The following is an 18,508-nucleotide window of genomic DNA, read 5'->3' as shown; positions in this document are numbered from 1 at the left end:
TGTTCTATTTCTTATCTTTGGGTTGTGATTGCATGGATGTTCACTTTAAAAATACTCTTCAAACTGTACATGTATATTTTATACACTTTTGTTCATATGTGACCTATATCACAATAAAAACTAAAAAAAAAAAAAAAAAAAAAGGACAAACTGTTTTCCTTAGCAAGATGATGTTTTCCTCCCTCTCTGCAGGCTGCTAGTTTCACTAGAGAAACAAGTACATTTCTCTCTTGTAGGACTTAGTTGAAAACAGCAAGAAAAAGCCATCCTATGCCAACATTTTGAGTTTTTCTCCTAACATTTCCCTAATGCTGCAGCCTCAGTCAACATACTGTCTGCTTTCCAAGGACAGCATTTGACAATTGGACCAAATATTTTGTCACTGCCAAACAAGTCACCAGCTTTCCAGCCTGTGATATTTGTGTCCCCACTCCCCAAAGCCCTCCCTCCAACACTGAGCCAGTTCTGTATAGTAGTTTTTGTTATTTGCAGCACCTTACTTTCTGTATCAGTTCAGAATTTCACTTCAGCTGTGAGTTACACAGACCCGAATCAGTCTTAAAAAAAAACTCAGTTCTAGTTTTCTCTTTAATTTCATTAGTTAGCATTGGTTCAGTGGTTCAAGGATGGGCTCAACGTCACTGATTTTCTTGGCTTCACATGGTCAATTTATGGCCACAGATGGGCATTTCCACATCTAGTCTTACGTGTGAGTTCCAGATAGGAAGACAAGGAAGTGAAAAAGATAAAAAGGCCACAAGTCTGTCCCACTTAAAGGAGATTTCCTGGAAGCCTGAGGTAACAATTTCTACTTTCATGTCATTGGCCAGAATCTGTCATGGCTTCCTTATAGGGAACCTGTTAATGTAGTTTTTAACTGGGCATGTTGCTACCCCCAAACAAAGTCAGGTTCTGTTAGTAAAATTCTGCCTCACCCAAAAGAAATGCCTATTGAAAAATTACATAAATTGGCCGGCCCAGTGGCTTAGGCGGTTAGAGCTCCATACTCCTAACTCCAAAGGCTGCCAGTTCGATTCCCACATGGGCCAGTGGACTCTCAACCACAAGGTTGCCAGTTCAATTCCTCGAGTCCCGCAAGGGATGGTGGGCAGCGCCTCCTGCAACTAGCAACGACAACTGGACCTGGAGCTGAGCTGCGCCCTCCACAACTAAGACTGAAAGGACAACAACTTGACTTGGAAAAAAGTCCTGGAAGTACACACTATTCCCCATTAAAGTCCTGTTCCCCTTAAAAAAAATAAAATAAAATTACATAAATTATCACAATGGTGAAATTCTAGAAGCATTCCTTAGGCACATAAGGGTACCCTCTATTATTATTTAATTCAACAGTTAAATGATTGAAAACTGGAAACAAAAATAAAGCTTTGTCAGATGGTGTGTTTGTACATTTTAAAATCTACATTTAATGAAAGTTCAACAAGGTTATAGCTACAAGATCAATATATAAAATCAGCATTCCTATACTACAGTAATAACCAATTAGAAAATAAAAAAAAAATAATCTCATGACAACAATCTACAACAAAGGAGGAAGGGAATCTATCAAAAATGCAAAAACTTGGGAACTACAAAATATTACTGAAAAATATATGGTACATCTGAGTAAGTGAAAAGAGTAACACTTTCTGATTAGGAAAAACAAAACTATTCTCAAATTATTCTATTAAATTCAGTAGAAATCAAAATAAAATCCCTTATGGTTTTTCTTGGAAATTAAATGGATCCTAAATTTTATATGAAACAGCAAAGGCCCAAGAATAAGAAGATAGAATGACAGGCCCTAATATATATCGAGATTTATTACAAAGCTATAGTAATTAATACAGTGGTATTGGCATGGGTTTGGACATTTTAGTCAACTCAGTAGAAAAAGTACTGACTATTACATAAACAGTGCTTGCATGATTGGTTATCCATAGAGAAAGAAAGAAAATTTATCTCTACCTTACTGTGTCAGGAGTCCCCAAGACTTCCCTCAGGCCTAATGAGTTGTTAGAAGGACTTGCAGAACTCAACAAAGCTGTTATACTCTTGGTTATAGTTCGTTACAGTGAAAGGATACAGATTAAAATCAGCAAATGGAAAAGGCAAATGGGCAAAGTCCAGGAGAGACCAGGCACAACACCTGTAAAGTAAGGAAGCTCACCCAGCCCTTGGAGTCCAGGGTTTTTACGGGGTCAGTCACAGGCATGCAGTGTCCGTGTGACAGACCTTAGCCACTCAGTCTCCAACCTATGAGAGATCTAAATAATACCTCATAACCCTGGGCCTCCAGTATACAAAAATGAACATTCACCATAAGTCATATTGTTAGCATAAACTATCTCTGTCGCCCAAGGCCGCAGCATACTACAACACTACCAGGCAGGATCTTCCAAGGGCTCAGTGGTTATCTCCAGGGAGCCAGTCCTGAAGACAGGCCTTTCTAAGGAATGTGCAGGGCTTGAGCAATCTGAGCCTGCTGAGTCAACCCTTACTGCACATTTACAAAGGGAATGTCAAGGGTGTTTGAAAAAAGTATAAAAAAGATAAAGATGACTTCAGCTAACTTTTTTATGCCTCATTTCTAAAATGCTTTGCAGAGAAATTTTGTATCTATAAAATGTTTAGGGAATTTCAGATACGGAGGATGGCCAGTCCATTTGGAATATATCATTATTAGTGTATGATAGATACCACACGTGATATAAGTAGGCCTAATTGTTAGTATGTGTGTAAGCCTCTCTTCAATGAAATGGAAAAATATCTTATTACCAATCTTTACATTGTTCCTATAATATAGGGCTGTACATCTTACCTCAATCTCATGATGATAGCAAAAGCATCATTATAAGTAGTGTTTATAATTCCAATTTAGTCCATCAGAAATGCCTTAATTTTAAAGTTAATTTTAAAGTTAGTGTAGGAAATATCTATGTAATCACAATTTCACAAAATCACAATTGTGATATCTATGTAATCACTAAAGAAGTGACCAAGATTAAGAAGTTTCAGCATTAACATGGGTAATGGAAGCCATATCACAGATTTCCAAAAGGAACTCTGGTGAGAAAATGTAGGCAGTAAGTTAGTTGCTAATTCCCTCTTGCCTTTCACTTACAACCATCTTAAATAAATAGACATTCCCTAATGGGAAATATTTTTACTGCCCTCATTTAGAAATGTATTTACCATTACAGTAGTCCCCCCTTATCCATGGGGAATATATTCCAAGACCCCCAGTGGATACCTGAAACTGGATAGTACTGAACCCTATGTATACTGTTTTTTTCTACACATACATATGTATGATAAAGTTCAATTTACAAATTAGGCACAACAACAGATAATAAGAACAATTATAACAATGTACTATAATAAACGTTATGTGAATGGTCTCTCAAAATATTGTACTGTACTCACCCTTCTTGTGATGATGTGAGACAATACAATGTCTACGTGATAAGATGAAGTGAGGTGACTGACTAAGATATTTTCAGACCACGGTTGACCACGGGTAACTGAAACAAAGGACAGTGAAACCGTGGATAAGGGAGGACTGCTGTACTTTAACTCATCCTTCCCTCTCATTTCCACCTCTGCCTCTGCCAATCCCGTATCTATTATTGAATTCTGCCTAGCCTTGTAAGGCCTCTTGAAAACATTTATTTCCATTCATTTTGTCAGTCCTCATCAGTTGCCTAAACTCTGACCTTCCAACTAATTTCTCAGCTTTCCCTCTCTAAATTGTTTTGTGCATTTTCTGCAGATTAGCCATGAACAGCACTTTTATAGCATCACTCTTATGTTAAAAACAAAAAAAAGATTTCAAAAGCTGTCAACTATCTCCAGGATCAGTGTGGGGAGAGAAAAGGGGAGCTGATTTTCAATGTATGATGATTTCTATGGTGTGAATACAATGACAGATTTCAAGCTGTGAACATGATGTCAACCAATTCTCACAAAATTCTTGAAAATTTAGCAATCAGCTCTTACGAGCCAGTACAAAGCTCCCACATACCACTTATCCATGGTGCACACCAAATATTCGGCTTGGCATTCAAGGCCAATCAAATCACACTGCATAGCTTGTAGTTTCCTGAATAGACCAAGCTATTTCTCCCTTCTGGTGTCATGCTCTGTTGCCCCCACTGCCCAGAATGTGCTTCCTGTATGCTCCTTTGCCCTCTCACACTATGCACAACTACTCATTTTTCAGTTTAGTGCAAGGGCCATCTTCATGAATAACTGCCCCCAGGAAAAACTGATCCTTTGTGCTCCTCTTTCTCTATGAAGACCTTGAAATGTTCTTTGCTGTGGCTTTGATGTGGTCTCTCCCTACTAGATTGTAGATTGCTAGAGATCCTGGGCTCTGAATTCCAAGTGTGAAATACATGGCCTGGCACTTAGTAGGTGTTAACAATCGTTTGTTGACTCAAATGAATAAATAATATGTTCCCAAAGAGTGGTGTCTATTATTACCTTACTTTATTTCTCTGGTAAGACAGGCTGAAGGTAGGTGGCTGCACTCAAGCTGAGCCCTAAAGAATGGGCATTCCAGAAAGAGGGAATTGCATTTCTTTCCCTTTATTGGATAATGACTTGCTTTATAAATGTGTTATTATTTGTTCTCTTGGGGTGGCTTGGAAATATTTGGAAGAATTCTCAAAATGTGATAATTAACCTAGAGCTAAAAAGTGCTTTTTGAGGAAATAATTCCATTTTCAAAAACATACCTAGTGCCTGGTACTGATTTTTTTTTTTTTTTTAATAATGTTCCGTTTTGAACAGCAGTAATATGTTTGAACACACCTGGTAGGATTTTAGTGAACTTCTCAGAGAGGTGGTGTTTACTTCCCTGGAGCAAAAATTGTTCTTTTGTTGTATAATTAAGGGATAATCATTTTTGCTTTGTAATACATAATTGGATTAAAGTTGTTCAAGAAAAACTCAAATGATATTATGGTGAAAATTGGAAACATGACTCCATTTACTAAGCAAACCATAATATTGAACTATTCCCCTTAAAAGTGTAAGTTAATTTATGACCGTCTTGTTATCTGATTGTTGCTATCTACAGAAGGCTCAGGGAAACAAGATAATTCAGAGGCAAATAGTGTTAACCCTTTCCTTCTGTCATGCAGGGTGTCATGTGGGGTCTCAGCTCCCACTCCCCGGATAAGAACGCAGGACATGGTGAGGCCAAAAAGGAACACCCACGGAGCCATAGATATGGGAGTCATACCGCTATAGTCTCTTTGGCAGCTGGGTTAGAGACACAGGAAGCAGGAGCCACAGGATCTGCAACCCGCCATCTTCCGCTTCTTCTCTGCCAACCAACCAACCCCATTTGCAGGCTGCAATCCGCCATCCGCAATCTGCCCTTGTCAGCCACCATTCGCTGCTAGTGTAGCCACGGCAGTTATATTAGTGGCCAATGGCACACTGGTTACAGCTGATGGACAACTAGCCACAGGTGATGGCCATCAGATCACAGTTGATGGCTATTTACTACCCAAGCCAACACCTTTCCACATGAGACCAAGAGCCTGGAAACGGCACTCCTGGCTCTGTCCCCACACCTTCTAACTGTAATTTCTTGAGGTATGACTTCAAACTCATATGTACATACATATACATGGATATACATACATTATATATGTGTAGAAATACACACACATATACACAATCTTTACCAGATCCACGTCTATGATTGAATTCTGTCTACCCTTGTACAACATCTTGAAAACATCTTTCCATACCTTTTGTCAAGTCCTTATCAAGGTGCCTGATCTCTGGCCTTCCAACTCATTTCTCACTTTTTATCCCTTGCTTTCCCTTCTCTAAACCATTGTGTGAATTTTTGTAGATTACACTTCCCTTGTATTACTCCTCGCTCTCGCTCTCGCGCTCGCTCTGTTGGTGTCTACACACACAAAAAACGGTGGGTGAGTTCCGGGGTCAAATCTAGTTTTGTTATGAGGGCTCAAAATTTTTTTTTCACTCCTAGAATATGCTAAACTTCCAATTTGACCTCTGAAACCATGGGCAGGTGCAAGATGTATCATGGTTTTATTTTATTTTGTTTTGTTGTAATCCATTAAACACACTATCCTTAGGTGATAGGGATTCAGGACAGAGATCATGGTTGTCCTTCAATACCCTACTTTTCTTCCATATTATTAGAATTCTAACTAGGCAAATGGTTGCCCAGCATAGATTACTGTATTTCAATTCTTCATGAGGAGTACAATAAATTACCACTGCGTTAAAATGGGGTGTCAATGTGTACACCTTCAGAGAAGAAATTGAGAGTCTTAACTTGATTCAAAAGAAAATCCTGGAAGCCCGTGTAGAAATGATTTACTATGGAAGTTCCAATAGTGTTGGTTATAAATCCAACCTCGACAGTTCTCAAAATTGTAGGAAGAATTGCTGAAGCGTGAGCTGGGCGTCTCCTCAGGTTTTGAGGTAAAACCAAACCACATCACCGCGCCCGCCACACCTGAAGGCGGGCCTCCCAGGCCGGCCGGGCCGGGCAAGCTGCCCAGAGAATCGCCGGGACACAGGGGCTCCACCTGCGCTCCGACGGCGCACCTGCCCGCCTCCACCCCGCATCCCAGGTTGGAGCCCCGCGGGCGCGGACATGGACCCGGCTGGGCGCACCCCGGGGCTCAGGGCGGCGGTGAGAGGGCGGCTGCTCCGGGCGGCCGCGGCCGCGAAGGGGCTTCGGGAAGACGTGAGGGGCGCGGCGGGCCGGCCCTGGAAGGGGCTGTCAGGGTTCCCGAGGCAGGAGGGGCCTCGGGAGGAGGAGGCGGCGGCCGGACACGAGCTCCGTGAGTACCGGGGACGAGGTGGAACAATCAGGCGGGGGTGGTGCGGGGCGGGCGGCGCGGCGGACGAGGCCGAGGGGATTCGTCCCGGAAGCGCCGCCGCAGCGCTGCTGAGGGAACGTGGAGGGAAGGACGTTGTCGCGAGGACCCGGCTCTGCGGCCCCCGAGGCCGCCGGCACCAGTGCACCCCCTGTGGGCTGCTGCTCAACTTGGGAATCCACCCAAGTGTTGGTTCACATTTCTCAGGTGGTTTTATTCGAGGTTAAACCTATACTGTGGGTGGAAGGAAAGTGTTACTCTTCCAATTTAAGGAGGAGGATTATATTAATAGAAATGATTAAGCCCTTTTGCAAACAAGGAAAGAGTTTTATGTGTTATCTCCTACGTCCTGACTCATGCAGTGATGTGTGACTATGAAACAGTCACTTAATCTTTCTGTACTTAAGTTTTTTAATAAGTGGAACGGATTATCTATGCCTGGGGAGTAATTTATAGCATAAACTGAGGCACGCTGTTGAAGAGTCTTCAGAAGTCGAGGATGTCCCTCTTTGGTCCTTTGAAGGCTTTTATGTGATTTGCAGATATCTTCCTCCAGTCTGTAACTTGTATTTTTATTCTCTTAATAGTGCTTTTCACAGAGCAAAGCTTTAACTTTTGATGAAGTCCAGTTTATCGTTGTTTTCTTTTACCATCAGTCATGCTGTTGGTGTCATGGGTAAGAACTCTGCCTGGCCCCAGATGATGAAATTTTTCTCCTGTGTTTTCTTCCAAAAGTCTTATAGTTTTGTTTTACATTTATATCTATGATCCATTTTGAGTTAATTTTTGCATGACGCATGAAGTTTACCTCAAGCTTCATGATTTTTTAATTTGGATATCCAACTGTTCAGATACCATTTATTGAAATGATTATTCTTTCTCCATTGTTAAGTCCTTCAAAACTTTGTCAAAAATCAATAGGCCATATTTGCGAGGGTTTATTTCTAGACTATATACTTTATTCCATTAATCTGTGTATCTCTTTGTCAATGCCATGTTGTATTGATTATTCTAGATTTATAATAAAATTAAGCAGTGTGATGACTCCAACTTTATTCTTCATTTTCTTTTTTTAAATTTATTGGGGTGACAATTGTTAGTAAAATTACATAGATTTCAGGTGTACAATGCTGTATTACATCATCAATAAATCCCATTGTGTGTTCACCACCCAGAGTCAGTTCTCTTTCCATCACCATATATTTGATTCATTTTCATATTTGTTTTGGCTATTCTAGTTCCTTTGCCTCTCCAAATAAATTTTAGAATTAACTTGTCTATAGCTACAAAATATCCATGTGGCATTTGATTGAATTGCATTAAATCTGTAGATCAATTTGGGGAGAACTGACATTTTTACTATGTTAAGTCTTCCAATCCATGGACATAATATAGTTTTCATTTAGATATTCTTTGATTTCTTTCATCAGCATTTTGTATCTTTTTGGTATAAAGAAACTGTACATGTTTTGTTGGGCTTATACTTAAAATTTTTAAAAAACATCTATTGTAAATTGTTGTTTTTCACATTTTGGCTTCCATTTGTTGATTGACATTTTATACAAATGTGATTGATTTTTATGTGTTGGCTTTGTATCCTGCAACCTTGCTAAATTCACTTATTTGTTCTAGAATTATTTTGTACATTCCCTTGCATTTTTTATGGAGACAATCAAGTTGTTTACAACTAGCCTAGAGACAATTTGATACCCTCCCAATCTATATGCCTTCTTATTTACTTTTACTGCTTTATTGCACTGGCTAGGACTTTCAGCATAATGTTTAAAAAGAGAAGTAAGAGTAGACATCTCTTAGGAGCAAAGAAAGTGTTCAGACTTTTATGAATAAGTATGATGTTAGCTGCTCAGTTTTTTTTTTTTTTTTAAAGATTTTATAGGGGAAGGGGAACAGGACTTTATTGGGGTACAGTGTGTACTTTCAGGACTTTTTGTTTTTTCCCCAAGTCAAGTTGTTGTCCTTTCAATCTTAGTTGTGGAGGGCGCAGCTCAGCTCCAGGTCCAGTTGCCGTTGCTAGTTGCAGGGGGCACAGCCCACCATCCCTTGCGGGACTCGAGGAATCGAACTGGCAACCTTGTGGTTGAGAACCCACTGGCCCATGTGGGAATCGAACCGGCAGCCATTGGAGTTAGGAGTACGGAGCTCCAACCGCCTGAGCCACCAGGCTGGACCCAGCTGCTCAGTTTTTTGTAGATGCCCTTTATCAGGTTGAGGAAGTTCCCTTCTATGCCCAGAAAGGTCTTGATTTGTCTTGGGATGTACCAAAGAGAGACAAGGATCTGAAACTAGAACTTCTTCCCATTGGATTAATATATAGGGGCAAGAAGCTGGGGTCAGGAAAGGGACTGAGACAAGTCTAGCGTAACTGACAGAATGCGTTAGCTAACGCATATGACAGTGTGGCAGTTTGGACCACCACTTCAGCAGTCCACTCTCCTGCTGACTCCCTGGACACCTGCAGTGATTGAAAGCTTGGGGTTTAAATTCTGGCCATCTGGGACAATTCTATCATTTATTATCTTTAAGACATGAGTAAGTGGTTTGACTTTTCTAAGTCTCAGTTTTTTTATCTGTAAAATGGGGGTGATAATGCCTACTCCATCAGGTTATTGATTTTATAAAAATCCTGAGGTACTTAAACATTTGGAGATCAAGCAGAGGAGAGGAGCCAGTAAAAGAGACTGGGAGGCAGCATGTGGTCTAACAGAAGGCTGGGGAAAAACACATTACACGGAGAGTGTGGTCCTCTGTGTCACATTTGCACATGACAGAGAAGTGATGACTGGATTTTGGCAAATCTTGATCATGACCTTGAAAAGAGCAATTTTCAGTGGAGTGATGGGAACAATGTCTGTGAGACTGTGAGATGAAGAAGTGGGGACAGGAATTATAGAACACATAAATTTGGGGATAACAGGAGGTTGAGAAACGGAATTGCAGTTGGAAAGGAATGTGAAGTTAAGGGAGAATTTTTTTTAAAAAACTGGAGGTATAGCACCTTTGTATATTTTAGAATGAATAATTTAATGATGCAAAGGAGAAAAGGAGATAATTTCTAGGAAACTGATATATGAAATAATTGAAAAGATGAGAAGGGATGGGATCCAGACCTCGAGTGCAGGGGATGGCCTTGGGTTGGCAGAGGGAAGGATGGATGCTTCATTGATTATAGCAGTAATAAAAGCAGAGTGTGTAGGTATAAATGTAGGTTAGTGGTGGGAAGATGTGGGAATTCCTATCTGATTGCCTGTACTTTCTCTGTGCAGTGTTATAAAAAGAGAATTAGATGATGGTAATGGTGGACACTAAGGTAAATGAGGATATTTGAAGAGAAAGAGAGTCATGCAGTTTTAGAGAATGGAAGACTAGGGAAATGTAGTAGGATTTATTTGCTGAGATCCTACTTGTGATTAGTGGGTAAGCATTTAGGAGTATGTTATTTATGTGTAGCATGTTAGTATGTGTATCAGTCAGGATTGACTAGCTTTTCCTGCAGCAACAAATAACCCCTAAATCTGAGTGACTGACTATAGTAAAGACCTACTTTTTGATCATATCTTATATGTATTGGTGAGGGTCTCTGCTCTACCTAGTCTCTCAGGAACCCACATGTCAAGAACTATAAAGGGGCTGAGATTTTACTCTACTTGCAAGCTAACAAGTTAGCCTCCTGTGGTGTCATAGATGCTGGCAGAAGACACCTTAGGATGAGATACAAAGGATTTTATTACTCACAACAGTAACAATAGCCAGAGGGTCAGTGTTCTCCAAGCTCCAGTTCCCATAGAGAGATGCAAAAAGCACCGAGTGTTACAGAAGTGATACCTGCACATGCAGTGGGTTGTGTTGCAGAAGAATCTTGACTTAGGAAACCCAAATATTTTGTAATGGACAGTAAGCATGCCTTACTCTCCTGTGTTTCAGTTTGTAAGCAAAGCTACCCCTTGCTCTAGAGGAAGATATTATCTCTCTCTTCCAACACAGTTCATTATACAGACATCCTTGAAAAGACAGTCCAGAACAAAGGCAGGCAGTGCTTCTTGTAAGGTGTGAGAAATGCAGCAACCCATGGAGAATTGTCTCTCAATACCATGCTGATGGAGGCACCACCATCTCGTGACTTGTATAGTCTGCTAGCGCTGCCATAACAAACTACCACAGACTGGGTGGCTTAAACAACAAAAATTAATCTCACAGTTCTTGAAGCTAGAAGTCCAAGATTAAAGTGTCAGCAGGATTAGTTTCTTCTGAGGCCTCTCTCCTTGGTTTGTAGATGGCCGTCTTCTCCCTGTGTCTTCACATAGTCTTCTCCTTGTCGTGTCTATATCCAGATTTCCTCCCTTATACGGATACCAGTCATATTGGATTAGGGCTCATCCTAATGACCCCATTTTAATTTAATTACCTCTTTGAAGAACCTATCTCCAAATACAGTCACATTTTGAGGTACCGGTAGTTAGGACTTACTTTAAAATATGAATTTTGAGGGGACACAATTCATTCATAGCACCCCTACATTTAAACACATGGCTTCCAGGATTGAGAAGACGGGAAGAGAGACCTGGAAGGTGACACAGGGGCTTTTCACTGACTCAGCCCCATAGTGATACACCATCACTTCTGCTCTCCGTCCGTTGCACACACCTCACCTACCTGCATCTAGGCTGGCATGTATACTTACCCACGCGTTCAGATAGTAGAGAACCAGATTTGATAAACACTAGTGGTGTCTACCACAGCATGGTCGTGTGTTTTTCTCCAGTACCATTGAGCTGTTCAGGTGCAAAAATAGAGGACACAGCAGTCGGGCTTAACTTCAGAGTTAGTATTCTGACCACCTATTGGGTATTGGGAGACCAGCAGAATTAGTATTCTGACCTAGTCTGATGAGGAAAGAGAGTGGTGAGGGAGGTAAAGATGTTTGCATGAAGTGATTTCAAAGATGGACTATGGGATCTAAACTGGGTAAGGCGGGAAATAAGGACATAAGGGATGAATAATGTGAAAGGATGGTGAGAACAGTGGATTGGAGGACTTGATAAGGTTGCAGAATTTCTGGACAAGGAGAACTCGAGTAGGTGAGCTGACTGGATGAGAAGTGGTATTCAGAGAATAGGATTCTTGAAGATGTCAAAGGTAGTGTCGTTTTTGAAGGTGACCCTGAAATTGGGTGGCTGAGGTCAGGTGGAGGAAAAGATTGTTAGAGGCAAGGGAGTCGGAGCTGAGAGACCACGGTGTTGGATTAATTATCTCCATGGATGTTGAAGTCACATAGTGGTAACAAGAGTAGGGATAGAAAGGAGGAGAGGGATCCAGGTGATAGAAAGAATGAATGTATGTATCACCCATGAAGATACTCCTTGGTCTTTGATTGGCCTTGATGGCGTTCTGAAGAGTCTGGCGGATATACTGGGGAAACTCTTATACTTGGCAACACATCTCAACACCTCGCTGAGGGTCCTTTCTTTTTGGAGATGGTCTGTTGCTGATTTCACATCACTCCAATTCTGACTTTACCCCCCAATGTTGAGGTTGTTCCTGTGAGCCCTCCAGCTCCCCTACATGACAAAACTAAAATAAAATAAAGTAACAAACAGGAGAACTGACTCTGGGTGGTGAACACAGAATGCAGTATATAGATGATGTATTATAGAAATGCAAACTTGAAACCTATATAATTTTACTAACCAATGTCACCCAATAAATTTAATAGAGATACAACAACAAACAAATAAAACCCTTAATAAATCCTGGAATTTTCTCTATAATACCTGTCATCTGAATATGCATATGTGTGTGATACATAATGTTTATCGTAGGTATGAGTCTACTTTTATTTCTTTTCATATAAATGAAAATAAAATGTTCATACCTTTTAGCCTTTGTGTACATTTATCTGATGTGCTGCATTTTAAGGTTTTGTTTGCAGGTCTGGAATCAGCACAAGGTTCTGTAGGCAACAATTTTATCTCTGTACAGAGCATTTGGGCTCCTCTCTGTCTAATCTTGTACAAGCGTTTTACAAACAAGGTCCCCGGGGAAGGCCCTGGCCACCCTCCGACCTCCTAGAGCCAGACACTACATTGCTGACTTCAGGGTGGTCCTCTGGAATAATGCTTTGTTTGGGACTAGGAATATTTTGGAGGGTGTGAAAACACTTGTAGAGTGAGAAGAAAGTGGAATCTTAACACTAAGCTTTAGAAAATATTGAAGCAAAATTCCCATGTCCAGAATGGCAGAATGAGGAAGGCTCAAGGCTGTTGTTTCAAGTGTTTAGATTTAAAAGGTTTATCCAATGAGGTTTGCTTTCTCTTCAGCCCCCTTACATTCCCTCAGTCATGCTTGCTTGCTTGCTTTCAGTACTGCCAAGTGAGAGAAACTTCCAGAACGCTGCTAAAAGCAATAATTTGGACGTTATGGAGAAACTGTTTGAAAAGAAGGTGAACATTAATGCTGTGAACGATGTGAGTAGAAGTCGCAAATGTGACAGTGACCGCTGTAAGGGTGTCTTGGGTTTACACAGGTCAACTGAAATAAAAATAAAAATGATTGTGCTGAATGAGATGTGGGAGATCTGCTTGGCTGGTATTCCAGAGTGTTTACACTAATGGTGAAAATGAAGCACTGGAGTGGGCTCTGGGTGTCTTAATTCATCTTATGAGAAGGGAAGTGCACACTCTGCAAGGTCTGTGGGTGTGCAGTAAAGACAACTGTCACGGTGCTGGGCATGGACTTGGTCCTGGGTGATAGCCTGTGGATCACTTTGGCCTCATACATACTAGGAAGGCAGAACATCTTTTGCTACACAATCTGGGTGGTTTTCTCTCCAGTGTTGTCCTTTGTGGTTGGTTCTTCCAAATTTAAAATCTAAAGGAGAGTATGGGTTTTCATTCTTCTTCTTTTGCAATACAGTGCACCTGCATTTTGAGTGGTGGTGTCCTTTCTGAAACCTGACTCTTCCTTGTTCTTCAAGTGCTTGGGGCTTGGGGGAGAAGTCCACTGCCGGAATAGGAATTCCCTGTTTGGTTTTGTGTGGATTTCCTGACAGCCCCTCAAAGCAGGGTTATTAAAGTGAACAGGTTGGGGGCTGTGTCAATTGCTTGGGATAAGTTGTGGAGTGGTTCAAGATGAGGATGGCAGAAGTAGATTTAACACTAAATGAAACAGAAGCGTTAGGGGTATGTATAGGCCCCTTCTATGGCACTTGCAGGGTTCTAGCAATGTGTTCCCATGGTAATACGATTTTGTAAAACCTGAAAAAGTGAGAAATTTTAACTATAATCAGTTACGCTCTCTGACTTTGGCTTTAAAGAAGGTTCCCTACAGAGTATAAATCTCAGGTTCCATAAAACCTGGATCTGTCCCAGTCAGTGAGGTCAGAAACTGAAGTCATGCATCATATGCCATGGAAGGGTGTTTAGCAGTTGTTCATGTGTGTATGTGAGGGGGTATGTGTTTATATATATGCAGGAATTTATATGTCTGTGTATGTTTTGTGCATGTGATGTGTGTGTGATGTGTTATGGATGTATATAATATTCATTGTCTATAGATGTCCTAGGAAGAGTGGAAAAATAGCAAAATTTTGCAGCATAACAATTTTAGGAACAAAAACAGTACAAAGTAAAAAGAAAAAGAATCAAGGAAGGAAGGGACAGAAAAGAAAAAAAATAAGCAAGGATCTTTGAAGGTAATGTCTAGATTAATTGTTGAATAAGTAAAGAAATAATCATTTTTCCAAGTAGCAGGAAATAGATTCTTCAATATATTTTTATAACCATTTAAAATTTTTTCACATATAACTTTTTGATATTTTAAACCATATTTTTATATTAAAGTACTTGGAGAGATAGTACAACCTAAACCACTTTAACTTACAGTCTGTGGCAAGTTATTTCAAGCTCCTGATGAACTGTATCGTTCTTTCTAATGACATCTCTTTTAGGCCTGTTTATAGCAAATTGTTGAGATGGTTACTTGTAGAGTTTGTCTAAACCAGTAGAGAATTTTTGTAAGTTTATTTGAGCCAAACTGATGACATACGCTGAGGGGCAAGATGTCAAATGCTCCCATGAATAACAGTTTTGCAATTTCTTTTATGTGTTTGAAATTAAGGAGGGAACATAAGGAAGATTACATAAAGTTGGGAGAAAGCAATATGGGGATGGGATTACTGGATAGTTAAGGTTATGTGCCCTCTTGAGGGTTAATACCCCATCAAGGGGTATTACTTCTGGTATTTCCAAGCCGTGTTAACCTGGACGCACAAGAACAATGGACAGGACTGGCTTAAAACTTTTCACCAGAGAAGTTATAGACCTGGGGCATGACGACCCACTGTGACCTGCCCATTTAGGAATTTATGATCAGATCACCCCGTGAGGTTACTTTCCACAGAACCCCTTTTTTTCATCCACAAGTTCCTTAAAATCTTGGATGATAGAGATGAAAAAGTGGCTTTATTGAATTATCTTGGATGTTGTTTTGGCTTGAATTTTTGTTTACAAATAAAGTTAGTAGGGGTTATATAAGCCCAAATTTGACATACAAGAACATAGCTCTTGGTTGCAGGCAATGTCAAGATAACTAATGTTTTGTCAAACTTGGTTTATCACCGGTTTAGCTACCAAGGAAATCAGGTGTTTAAACAGTTCTCATATTTTTGTAATATATTATTTATGTGAAGCAAAGGATAGTAAATCCATGCCCAGGCACCTTCTTTGGAAGCAAAAACATTGTCTAGAATATGGGAAATATAGCATGTGATTTACTTACAAACACAAGTCTACTGTTTGAAACACATTGGACCGTCTCTGAACATCTCAGAAGCACCATGGTGTCTTTCCTTTGAGGTGGAAGATATTCATAGCCTTCTTTCTCTGTATCTGTTTATTTCTACTCCTTCCTTCCCTCCCTTCCTTCCTTTCAGAAACATTTTGTTTGTTTCAGTAAAATTTAAGTCCAAAAAATTACAGAAGAAAGACCGTATATATTGAACATCTGGGAAAATTTTTGTTGTGCATTATCAATATATTCTAGCCAGAAAACACTTACTGTGATTAATGATTGCATATGGGGGAACACACAGCTTTCACTCTGTAATTGAAATCCATTAAATTGTTACAAGCAAAGATAGGTTATGCAATGGATATCAGTTTGAGGCCTATCCTCCCAGGGGATTGCCAAATTCTCTGTTATTATCTGATAATAGATGAGGCAAGATTAAGCTGGACACAATTCTTACTACTTTCAAAGGCAAAAGCAAAGAGTAGATAAATAATAAAAATACAAACACCTGATAGAAAATTACGGTCATTCAAGAAAGGAATCTTTAAAAGGCTTAATTACAGTTAGATGACTGAAAACACAAATTATGTTTCCTCAGATGAACCGCACAGCCCTGCATTTTGCAGTGGGGGCAAATCACTTATCTGCAGTGGATTTCTTGCTTAATCACAAGGCCAGGGTGGACGTTGCTGATAAGGTAAGCTCATCGTCCTTTGGAACAGAACCAATGTGTGGGGAAATCTGGTCATTTCAGTTATCTTTTCTTCATGTACACACAAAATATTTCTATTGGCATGTTTCATTTTGGAAAGGTCTTTTTAGGGAATATACATATCATGTGCTCTTTGTATTTGGTGACTAAATTGTTAACTCATTACCTATAGGACTTAGGCTTTTACTTATTTTCCCATATTGACCTTATGTCCAGTAGCATGTATCTGTAAGAATAAGACAGTTGCCCTGAGTATAATTTGGAACACAGAAGACAGAAGCTAACTGGCCTCACGGACATTAAATCTTGACTCTGCCCTGTGCATTCTGATAGATAAATAAGGCTTATTAAACACATAATATGTACTAAGCACCAGTCTTAGGACTTGAATACTTAGACCCCTCAACTTTTAAGAAAAGTAATACCCAATCTACAGATGAAGAACATGAGACACAGAAAGGTTAAATACCTTGCCCAAAAAATTATGTCTAAGAAGGGATAGAGGCAGGATTTGAACCTGGCTCAACTGATTCCAGAGACCATGCCATTAGCCACAAATCAGCCTATTTGTCTGTCTAGATATCAAGCCCCCTGCTCCCTAAGGATTTTCCACCTACTTTCCCTAACTTTATTTAACACTTTACCAGGGCACAAGGAAACCACTTGGGCTGGAGAAAACGTTTATTTTCTCCAGTTGCAGAAAAAGACGATAGCCTTGGGTTTTAGTTAATCCAATGGACCATAGTTCTTAAAGTTAAATGGTTCAGAAGATTCCCACAGAGCTATTCTATTTTCTCTCTGAACTGACTCTTTGGAGGGTAAGGCTCAGCATTTCTTTACTATTATGTTTACCGGGCTTGGGTTTAGTACGTGCTTAGGTAAGTGTTTGGAAGATGAATGAAGTCCGTTCAAACCAATTGGTCATTTGTCAGCAAGCATAGACATGACCTAGACTTGATAATGATGAGATAATGATTTCTCTTAATTTTACCAGGTGGGTACAACTTATTTTATTGCTCTGGTATTTTCTGTGAAAATATTTTAGTGTCTATTTTATTACTCTGATCTTGGTGGGCAAATAGATTGATCTGTAACAGAATCAGAATGAAGAAGTACCCCTTTTTAAAGATTGGCACCAAAAACACTCCAACTTTGTGAGTGTTATAAGTTGTATTATGGTAATGGTATTTAAGGGATGTTTTGTTTAAGTCTAGAAATTATTTGGTTATTTTGCAACATTAGTTACCTTGCAAAAGATGCTTTGGTAATAGACCTGATTGCTAAGAATCTGTTCTTATTTTGACATTGAAACCCTAATACAATAACCTTTTATTTTACTTTAATTTTTAAATTAACATACTATACAATTACCTTTCTTTTTGACATACAGTTCTATGAATTTTAACACATGTATAGATTCATATAACCATTAGCACAATCAATATACTGAACAGTTGTATCACCCAGAAAATTTCCTCATGCTGCCTCTTTATAGTCAAACCTTCCCCAACCCTGGCAATCACTGATCTCTTTTCCATCTCTATAATTTTGCCTTTTTGAGAATGCCATATAAATGATATCACATAGTATATAACCTTTTGACACTGGCTTCTTTCACTCAGCGAAATGCCTCTGAGGTTCATCCATGTTTGTATCAGTAATTCCTCCCTCTTATTGCTGGATAGTATTCCAATGTATGGCTACACTACAGTTTATTTATCCATTCACCAGTTCAAGGACATTAGAGTTTCCAGTTTTCGACTATTATAAATAAAGCTCCTGTAAACACTCATGTACAGGTATTTGTGTAAGCATTAAGTTTTCATTTCTCTAGTGTGAATACCTAGGAGTGAGGTTACTGGGTCATATAGTATGCTATATACAAGAAGCTGCCAGATGATTTTTTAGAGCAGCTGAGCCATTTTCATTCCCACCGGCAATGTAGCAGAGTTCTATTTGTTCTACATCCTCATCAGCAGTTGGTATTGTCATTTTCCCCTTAATTTTAGCCATCCTAATAGATTTGTATTGGTATCTTCTAGTGGTTTTAATTTGCATTTTTTAATGGGTAATGATATTGAGCATCTTTTTTTGTGTTATTTACTATTTGTATATC

At 39.6% G+C, this 18,508-nt stretch overlaps 1 protein-coding gene across 1 annotated transcript in view; it reads left to right on the top strand.

The window, feature by feature from the left end:
• The first annotated feature begins 6,196 nt into the window (after positions 1-6,196).
• Positions 6,197-18,508, top strand: part of ANKDD1B (ankyrin repeat and death domain containing 1B) — a 51,694-nt gene continuing 39,382 nt past the window's right edge. The window contains exons 1-3 of the mRNA XM_074328815.1: positions 6,197-6,839; positions 13,254-13,357; positions 16,279-16,377. Of these exons, the coding sequence (XP_074184916.1) occupies positions 6,650-6,839; positions 13,254-13,357; positions 16,279-16,377 (393 nt within the window). The 5' untranslated portion in view covers positions 6,197-6,649. The remainder of the gene's footprint in view (positions 6,840-13,253; positions 13,358-16,278; positions 16,378-18,508) is intronic.

This window comes from Rhinolophus sinicus, linkage group LG03, assembly GCF_036562045.2.
Source record: "Rhinolophus sinicus isolate RSC01 linkage group LG03, ASM3656204v1, whole genome shotgun sequence".
NCBI classification, from domain to species: domain Eukaryota; kingdom Metazoa; phylum Chordata; class Mammalia; order Chiroptera; family Rhinolophidae; genus Rhinolophus; species Rhinolophus sinicus.
This window is presented reverse-complemented; position numbering and strand designations above follow the sequence as displayed.